Here is a 10,643-nt window from a genome sequence, read left to right as displayed (position 1 = left end):
CAAGGAAATAGTCTGCTGCAAGAGCAACCGATCAGGGATTAGGGTTCCAGTCGTAAAGCTTCCGGCTAAGAGGCATGTACTATTTACCTTGAGTGCAGCTGTTATCATAGAATGTGACGTAATTCAAAACTGTACACTTAACTGAAATTGATAATAACATACTGCATAGGGGCCTTCTGTACATCTCTTAGAAGTGGTCACAGCTTATAAATGCATATACATTGAAAACTGTCTAATCCGACACCTGTGAAATCAATCACACTGTAAATTCCGACCTAACATTTCTTCCCATTTTACTAATTTTAATGTTATTTTACACTTTCAACCCGACATCCTTTCTATTCCGACACAAAATTCACCTCCCAATGTCGGATTACACAGGTTTCACTGTATTTATACATGTACAATTAAAGCATAGGTAATTAAAAGTACCGACTGTACATCTTGATAATCTTTTCACAGCACACAGTTAGACCAATGTAAGCATACTGTACTTTCCTCTGCTGATTCAATTCAAACCATTGATTACATTCAGTGATTTGAGCAAATTAACAGCAGCAGTGTGATGTCAAAACAGTTAAATCAAAGAACTGACAAAACGCTGATACCATTATATTGCGTGCTAATATTGCACTCAGTCCTGTCGATATTTCAACATAGTTCAAATGACACAGCTGTTTTCAGAAAAGAAAACTCTGGTTGAGCACAGCTTTGGAGTACTCAGTAACATCTTAAATATTTGTAAATATTGAAAATTTTAAATAAAATTTTAATACACGCAACTGCTGAACTTGTGTTTAATATATCATCTATCTCCTTGCAAGAAAATACAACCTGAACTGACATAATAAACCTCTTGCACGTAGAAAATAGAACACCGAGCAAATTCGAAACGGGATATACTTCGAGGTTTCCTGTCTTAAAACCCTGATTATTTACTATTTTCTTCCTCAAATAAGTAATTAATGAAATAATCAATTTATCTAAATTAAATAATTATGCCTAAATTATCTAATCGAGTCTAATACAATAGATTCACATACTCTAGCTCGGTCTAGCATTGTTTACACTGCAGCGCTGGTTGTTTTACCCCTGACCTCAGATTGACCTAATGACGCGCAAGCCTAGTACAAGTGGTGAATACCAATAATTTTTTTAATTGACGTAAAATAAAATTAGAAAATATTTATGCATGTAGCTAGTATACTCAAGATAAGTCTTTAAAAACTTTTTCATACTTTCAAATAATATATTGTTGTTAAAACTTCTTTTAAAATAACAAACTGATAACATATCCTCTCTGTAAACTCAATAAGTGCGTAACTTTTGATTGACAGATATTGTTAAATAATTTACTTAATATACATGTATATTTGATTTTGCCACCGTCAACAAAGTTAATCAATGTGTTCAGCTAAATTGCTATAATATTCGTACTCTCTAATTTTAACGAACATAAAAAGATGTAGCTCCTAGTCCCTTTCATTTAAGCAACGTTTTAGTTAAGACAGCATTATGACATACGCAAGCCCTGCTGTTAATAATTAGATCTGAATTTAATAATAAGAATATAAATATAGGTAATAGATAAATCCGCTCTCTTTGTCGAACACACATACCACAATTAGATTAAACGTAGGGTAGTTTCACAGTGAGTAGAGTAATCGTTTGTCATATCTGTGTTCCAACTACTCCTCAAAATTGATGCTCGTGTGAAATTTCCTAAAGCATCCCTCTACACAATAAATAATTAGGTTTGAATTTATCTGTAATAAGAATATAAATATAGCTAATCGATAAATCCCGCTCTCTCTGTCGAACACACACACCACAATTAAAACATTGTTATGACATCATCTTTTGTTCTTTTAATACCTTCTTATCCTTGAAATAACAAAAACAATCCAATAAGTTACCTGTAACTGTCCAATAAGTTGGAAAAACTGTCCACTATTAAAAATAGTGGACACTTTTTTACAACTTATTGGACAGTTACAGGTAAGCACTAAGAAAAAATAACAACAAATCCAACACAAAAGATATACATGTTATTCATGAACAACGAATTACACACATTGTAATAATTATTCCAACTTTAGAATTTAAATTTGAAAAATACACTTCCAGACGAAATTTCAATTTCACTAGCACCAGCTGGTGCACACACATTAGAATCACTTTTGGCTGCGGTTTTGGCTTTCTTGATAGCTACATCACACTGATTTTCACCGTGAATGATTTTGCTCACTCTTTGCTGTTGTTCTTCATTTGTTCTTTTATACGATCTAACAGATGTCGAGCGGTGTCCAGTTTTCTCGGTTATTAGCTGCTCATCAATGCCAGCATCGTAAAGGCGTGTTGCGGCGGTTGCTCTGAGGCTATGGTTTGTGTAGTGGCCAGTAAATCCTGCTATTTTACACAGTTTTGCGACGGTCTGTTGAAGAGTGTGTACTCCAACAGGGGAGTCGGCGTACCAAGTGGAATCTGTGGGGTACCGCAGAGGTCGCAAATAGAGAGCATTGGTTTTACCAGCTTCAGGCCTTTAAAAGAAAATTGCATATTATAGATTGAAGTGTTTTAAATTAAGATATATGTTACAGCAATATTTTGGTGGAAATTAACAACAATATACTTGCCTTAAATGCAGATATTTTTCATACGTGAGCACAGGACATCTCTCGGGAACATTCTTGTTCTGGTATGCTCTGGTAACTTTAGGTTGCAGATTTTTGTGCTGGAGCCCACCGCGATTTGTTTTGGAGACATCCTCTCTATATTCGAGATATCGCAGTCCAGATGCATCCATGGAAAGAGAAATCTGACTGTTTGTCCCAACCCTCAAGTTTCTGTGTTCCTGTCCTGCTCGTAGTGCAAAATGTAGTCCTAGTTGAAACAGTAGAGTATCGAAGAGTTTTTGAGGTGTATCTCTTCCTAAAACTCCCTTGGACCACATTTCATCTTCTTGAGCCTCAGTTATGATCTCTGCCCGTTTCCGCTCTATCCCCATGCCTCGCCCAGAGAGTTCTTTCATCTTTGAATCAAGAATACTGCGCATATCGTGAAATTTATCATCATCCAAAAAGTTTATGAATCTACCTTCATGTCGTAATTTGTGTTGAATTGCACACACAATTTCATACAAGCTATTGGGTCTGTAATCCTCTCCAGATTTATTCCTCACTTCAGCTACAAAGAAACTCATTGTTTTGTTGATTTCCTCATCACTCATTATCATAATATCCTGGTACATAAATGTATCATGGTTTGGTAACATACGCTTTCGTTCATTTTGCCAGTTCGTAAATAGTCATTGCCCACTTTGACTTTTGCTCTGTTTTCTTCGATAAACCTTTCTTAACCAAATTATCCAAATCTTCTTGATTGAGCCGTGCAAACCTTTCAATATTTTCTTTTCCTTCTATGTCTTGGGTGGCCTTAACAAGTTCCTCGTCAGAAATATCCGAAAAAATATCTACTTTGAGGTCAAAATTCGGTTGTTTTTTTGGATGTTCTCTTTCCAAATCCAAAATATCACTGAGAATGCCATCCGTGTTGTTTTCTTGTTCATCAACTTCTCTAAACTTGTTTTGTGTTAAAAACACGCTTTCTCCATCTGAAGAGGACATCCTAACCGCAGGGACATTTACTAAGAAGTGGTGTTCGATGTGCATGCTTTTTATACAAAACCAAGGAACTCACCTGTAACTGTCCACTAAGTTAACAATTGAAGTGAATCCTATTCACAGTATTTAAATCAACAAATTTATCTGAGACAGTCTACTAAGAAGACAATGCCAAATTTAATACAAAGGATGTTTACTTCATTGACGTTGCAAGAGAGAAACTTTTCTAAGAGAGTCCATTCTGAACACAATGGAATGAAATGTTTTAAGTAGGTTACAAGCCTCAAACTGTCCATTCTGTGAGAAAAAAGAACTATTGTCGGGCCTAACGGCCCTCCAATAGTTCTTTCTTCTCACAGAATGGACAGTTTGAGGCATGTAACCTTTACTTAGATTAAACGTAGGGTAGTATAGTAATAGTTTGTCATATCTGTGTTCCAACTACTACTCAAAATTGATCCTCGTGTGAAATTTCCTAAAGCATCCCTCTACACAGAGTCCGACCCTGCAGTCCTCACACCACCACTGAAGTCTTGTCTTCCTGAATCCGTCTCCATGTCCCGCACAAACAGCGCATCTCTTTCGCTTACCATCTGGTATTTTGGACGGAAAGTGCCTCTCGGACAATCTTGCCAAGGTTCTGTGTTGGACTGGTATCAAACGCAGCCGTTTGTTCCTGCTACCCTGTCGCAACCCTCCTGTGTTGTACAGTGAAGGAATCTCGGTAGCAAATATACTAGGCATTTACTACAAAGATATTATAAGATAAAATCATTTCGACTTCACAAAAATATTTTATAACAATTTACATTCCGAACAGCTTTAATCAAATATGTTTTTATATACATGGAAGTGTATGTGAAAGCATATACCTGCTGCGGTTACAAGAGAGTGAAATAGGAGTTTTCTACACATCTTTAAACTCTTGAACTGTGGCTCAAATTGGAGAATTAGTTGATCTCCGAGATCGACCCCTCCCATCGTAAGATTGTCGGTATCTATTATGGCAGGGATAGAAACTTCCCGAACCTTTCCATTTGTTGTTCGTATTTGCCTATAAATATGTAGCGCTTTTAAACTTTATTCATCCTATAGTTTTGATATTTTTTTAATATTTTAATCAACTTACATATGTAGAATAAAAGTGTACAACCGGTAAATGTAGAAAAGCAAGTGAATTACATGTACGAGGGTTGTCCCGTAAAATCGTAGACAAGTTGTCTAGATTAAAAACTAATCAACACAGCGTTACGAAATTTTTACTATAATATAGTATATATTTTTTCAATATTTGTAGCAAATTTGAAAAAGATATGTGCTCAAATAAAAAAAATATGACATTTAATGTCCTAGATGGTATTGCCTTACGGCGCACGGATAATAACGTCATAGTATTTGTTCGCACGTCACCAACTTTCTACACCTTCTCAAAATAATCTCCCCCGTTGTCAATGCATTTCTGGTGCCTGCACATCCATTTATTAAAAACATCTTCAAACCACTGACAATTTAAGGTCTTGTTGTATGTTCTTATTTCATACTTAATTTCATCGCGACTCTCAAAACGACGACCTCTTAAGTAGTCTTTTAACTTTGGGAAGTATGCAAAATCCAATGGGGCCAGATCCGGTGAGTACGGAGGATGCTCTATTCTTTGAAAACTTAACATGTCCAACTCAAATTCTGTGCGTTCCGACCGATGACTTGGGGCATTATCTTGGTGAAATATAATGTTTTCAAGATTCTCTGCAAGATGTGGGCGCTTCTTGCGTATAGCATGCAACAAATCCCGGCGAACTACCTGAAAATTGAAGAAAAAAAATCGTTAAAGCATTTTGAAAGAACAAATAATAAATTTGATTTTTGACTTATCAGTGCCAAAATACTTATATATACATAACGGAATGAAGAAGTTATGATTTATTATAATATATACTAGTATACAATCGTTTTATTTTAATTATTATGATTAAATAGGCCCTTATGAAATTTTAAATTTTAATTTTTTTTTACATGTACCAAAAATAGACATACCTTGCAGTAGTAATTTGTATTCACCGTACAGCCATTTTTCACCATATGAACCAAAATAACCCCTGATATATCCATAAAGACCATGCACATCACTTTTCCCATAGACTTGACAACTTTCGCTTTCTTCGGAGGGGGGCTATCCTGATTCTTCCAAACCATGGCAGGGTTTAAAATTAACTGAAATTTCCACTAGCCATGTGGGCTCCTAACATTTCAAATTTAGGAGCCCACAGCTCAATTTGTTAGCCCACAGTCAGTTTCTGTGATTTAAAAAAAATTGTTCCTTTTTTTTTTTTTTTTTTTTTTTTTTGGATACTGGGACAAAAGTAGATAAAAATAAAATATGATTGTGTATAACTACATTTGTTTAAAATTGGAGTTCTTACTTTATAAAAATCAAATGTCATATGAATATATATTTACATTTGCAAATGTTTTCCTTTATATAACACTACTGAAAGCAAGCGTTTTTATAACTGTGTAAATACAGGTATGGGGTCAAGAGGTCATAGATGTGCGTTTGGATAAACGTTCGACGTAATTTCTCTGTGACGTCATAAAGGATCGACACGCGTTTAGTGGATACCATACATGCCGTTGGGTTTGAAAAATTAACGCATTTCACACGTTAAAAGTAACAATCAGGCAAATATAAAGTATGAATAAGTCACAAATGTAAATATAAGTAATAAGGTATCATTTTTTGAGTTTTATTGAGATGTAAAACGGGTTGGCACATGATCAAATCTTCCATAAAGCCCTTCGGGCTTTATGGGATTTGATCACGTGACCAGCCCGTTTTACATCTCAATAAAACTCAAAAAATGATACCTTATTTCTTAATTAATCAAAGGAAATAAAATTGAATTCAAGCATCAATTTTACTATCCTTTTTTACATGGTGGAATACGTATACATGTATTTGCTCCTTCAAGTTCAAATGAAGTAACAATGGTACATAAATAAGATTTTCAATGTTAAATATTTTAACTGTAACATATCTGAAACAGTAATAAGTAAAAACACTTATAATTTATATGAATAGGTAGTTTGGAGTTATTAAAATTGTATATCTTTCACGTATCAACCATGTACAGAAGAATGGAGGAAATTCGGATTAGGAAAAAAACGATCGTTTTAGGGCTTTCACAAATCATGTAGTACTGTTAAATGGAAAAGATGAAGGATATTTACGAACAATAGGACCATGCTGCTGTGATTTATTTCATTGGTTGGGAGTTTTGAATGAAAAACCTGTGGAAATGTCTGTTTTTCAGTAAGGGGACTGGTCGAATGAATTCGGCCCCTGCAGAATTTTCATTCGCCATGTGGGCGAGCAAGTTATGAATTTTATGAGCCCACACCAAATTTTACTCGCAATTTGCGAGTGGGCGAGCGTTAATTTTAAACCCTGCATGGACATCCGCTTACTTTCAGGTTCATAATAATGGACCCACGTCTCATCTGTTGTGATTATTCTGCTCAGAAAAGTTGGATCGGCCCTACAACGGTTCAGGAATTGGACTGATGTTCGAACACGAGTTGCCATCTGATCCTCAGTAAGCAAGCGAGGGACCCATCTTGCACATACGTAGGACATACTAAAGTTCTGTGTTAATATTCTATGGACGGTGCTCTTACCACATCCAACTAAACTTGCAATCTCCCGAACTGTTCTTCGACGGTCTGTGTTGACGGTATTTCTTACAGCAGCCAGTAGTTGTTTGTCTGTATGCGTCGGTCTCCCACGGGACTCAGTACCTGAAATTCCACTCGAAAATCGCCCATGCCACTTGTAAACTAAAGCTCTTGAGACATTCATATATTTTTCAGTCGTTTTAAATTGTTTTAAAGTCTGTACAGGCGTCATTCCTAAATCTACACAAAATTGGATAGCATTCCGGTTCGCCGTAGCGTCATTCCGGTGCGCCGTAGCGTCATCAAACGGCGACATTTTCCTCCTTTTCTGTGCAGTACTATTGCATTTCAAATGTTCGGTAAACTGTTTAAAATGACGCAATCAACATGAAATTTTTAAAATGACGTCATAATAGACCAGAAATTTAAATAAGATAATTTTTGTCACAATTTGATTCGAATAATAATTTTTAATTTGAAATATTGCGTTTATCATTCTCGGGGGAAATTATCCGTTTTTGGTGGTGCGCCGTAGGACCATACCTTGCGCATATTAAGGCATAATAAAATCCTTATTCTTGTTTATTTTGTACCAAAAAAGTAAATTATACTCAAGTATGATAAATAAACATTTGCTGAAAATTTCAGCCCAGTGCGTCCATTATTTTCCGAGAAAAACGCTTTGTCTACGATTTTACGGGACAACCCTCGTACATGCATATGTATCAATTTATAATGAGAAGCGATTATGTTTTCATCACTATTTAATTTCATTACAAACCAACAGAGCTACAGTCTCAAGAGATTCATCACAAATTTAATACCTTGCAGAACCAGTAGTGGTCAACAAAGATACAACTCTCCTGTGTGCCCACTGAACAGCCATCACTCTAACACGTGTCTTAACATTCACATCTCCTCTCTGCATTGATGTGTTCTTGAAACTGGAAGGCATATCCTTTCGAGACTTGACAACTGTTCCGGTGCTGTGAGTGTCCTTGTCCAAGAGATCGTATACCAGTCTGGAGCTGGTGAAAAAACTGTCGAAAGTGACATGATGCTCTTTGTAGAAATGGGGTTCCATCAAATCCATTACTGCCTGATAACCCTACAACATATACGATTTCGCGTGATTTTCACTTAGTGTTCTTTTTCGGTGTGTGTGTGGGGGGGGGGTTGCACTCCCCCGTTTGATAAAAAAAAAAATACTACGTAATTAATATACTATGGTATTAATTAATCTTATACTCTCTAGCTTGTACATGTAAATATGCAATCTGCTAAAAAAAATCTTTTAGCTATTTTTTTAAAATCATAATGTGTTCTAAGCATTGAATTAAATGACAAATAAAAATTTGCCGCTGTTTGTTAAATTCCTCGAAATAAAATCACAATATAGCAAGAAATGCAAAGAATAGAAAAGGCGCGGAACAGAATATTTCGACTTGTCTTTGTTTTTTTAATCATGGAAAAGACATTTCAAATCTACATAAGCCCGTGTAAATCAGCTAACGGAAAATCAGTTTCAAGTTCTCGCGGAAAAAGCATATTTACCAGAGTACTCACGTAAAAGCATAATGCTTTCAAGAGATTTGAAAACAAAAGCAGGACCACCCGCATAAGTCAAGATCAGAGCACGTGACTTAACAAATACCTCTATTTGTAGGATACTGCATTATCTCAGTGAGAATATACTTTTTAATGAAATATCGTGTCAAATACTTTCTTAACAGTTACAATTATTATTATTATTCTGTCAAAAGCACTTAGACTGCGTCGCTCATTTCTCCTGCCTTTGTATACATTAATGTGACGAGTGTATCCAGAAGTGGAGTCGGACAGCACCCAAAGTTTGATCCCCCATCTGTGTGCCTTCTTATTTGAGATGTATTGTTTGAGTTGGTGCCTTCCTTTAAAACCTACTATTCTTTCATCTACACAAACATCCCGGTTAAGCCTTTATTTGAAAAACAAAATATTAAAATCCTGACAGATCATAAGTTTATGATTAAAAAATAAGTGTTCACAGGAAGCTCTCATTTGCAGATTTTACTGAATTCTTAAAAAGAAATTTAAAAAAAAAATTGATAAAAAGTGTGTGTGTGTGGGGGGGGGGGGGGTTAAAGACAATCACATGACTGCGTTTAACATCAACATTCTGTCGTTCAAAACATTATATACGAGTACTTAGTATATTTATTCACCAATGAAGGACCCCAGGAGAGGGATTTACAATTTAATTATTTCACATTTAAATAATATATAAATATCATACCATGAAAGAATATGAAGCATTTCTACCATAGACGTACAAATCAAAGATGTGCAATACAACAAGTAAGATATTCGTGAAAAATACAGGTTTTGTAACATGTGCGAAATGTTCGAACGTCAAATATCTATGGATCCACATATAGAAAATTACAACAATAATAGCTGTACAAAAATACACTATATTTATTTTTTTAAGCGTTATATGCATTGAAAATAAAGACAATTCTATCGAGCATGTTGTGTCTTTAAAGGATTCCTGACATTTTCTTTTTGTAGTAACTGTTTACAATTTTTTAAAAACAAAATAACACATCTCTCATTTAATAATACGGTACTTTAATAGTAATCATGTTCTATTGATAAATTTTCTTGAAGCTTTAGTTCTCTTTTAGAATGTTACATTTTAAAAATTACATTTTATTAAATTTCCCTATCTGGTAAGAATGTTTTGTCTTTGGCCTCGGCGTAATTTCTTCCTCGTCTTTCAAAAACGTGAACTTTGTCGAGTTCTGAATGATCATAGTGGTATTATCTGTAAACATAAATGGAAATGTTCATTGGTGGTCGCACAATTAATTGCAATTTCAAGTCTCATTGGTTGAGTCAAAATGCAGACTTGTTGACGATATTTTACACTTCTCCGTTTCCAACCCAATTTTTGTCGTATCCTTCTGATCGCACGTACTGTCACTCACATTAACTCCAAGTCTATCTTTTAACAATCTTGACAGTTCTGACACCGAGCATACTCGAAACGGCATTGTCTTCATAGTTCTAATGTTCATCAGTAAACTTGGTGATTAGAGATCTCCCGTTTTGTTGAACCCGATCATCAATGTTGTCTGACGCCCTGTAACTTTTCAAAAAATCTAAAAAAGAATCCTAATCTGGGCTGCTATTTTGATGCTTCTCGTATTTGGGTATTGTTCATTCCATTATCTTTTAATGAAATTTCTCGCCTCCGAATGTAGGGAGATATTCGCGTTATGCTATTTCCATCCATTATTAATTTTCCAAAGTTCTCTACTAAAAGCGGTGAAAAAAAGAAGCGACTTGTGTATATTCTGAATTCAC

The 10,643-nt window shown here is 35.2% G+C and overlaps 1 protein-coding gene across 1 annotated transcript; it reads right to left on the bottom strand.

The window, feature by feature from the left end:
• Positions 1–2,095: 2,095 nt before the first annotated feature.
• LOC134258077 (uncharacterized protein KIAA1958-like) lies at positions 2,096–3,229 on the bottom strand. The gene is made up of 2 exons (XM_062740646.1): positions 2,637–3,229; positions 2,096–2,540 (listed from the first exon to the last, which is right to left on the bottom strand). Exons 1-2 carry the CDS (start codon positions 3,227–3,229, stop codon positions 2,096–2,098), a joined length of 1,038 nt encoding a protein of 345 aa, XP_062596630.1.
• Positions 3,230–10,643: the final 7,414 nt, after the last annotated feature.

The sequence above is a fragment of the Saccostrea cucullata genome, unplaced genomic scaffold (assembly GCF_032062105.1).
Source record: "Saccostrea cucullata isolate Sc308-1 unplaced genomic scaffold, CSIRO_AGI_Scuc_v1 ctg802, whole genome shotgun sequence".
Lineage (NCBI taxonomy): Eukaryota > Metazoa > Mollusca > Bivalvia > Ostreida > Ostreidae > Saccostrea > Saccostrea cuccullata.
This window is presented reverse-complemented; position numbering and strand designations above follow the sequence as displayed.

Bases quoted from the DNA above. Each gene is read 5' to 3' on its own strand.
- LOC134258077 (XM_062740646.1), bottom strand. From the start codon at position 3,229: ATGAGTGATGAGGAAATCAACAAAACAATGAGTTTCTTTGTAGCTGAA. The intron at 2,541-2,636 runs GCAAGTATATTG...TTTCTTTTAAAG, and splicing joins GAAAAATATCTGCATTTAAG to GCCTGAAGCTGGTAAAACCA.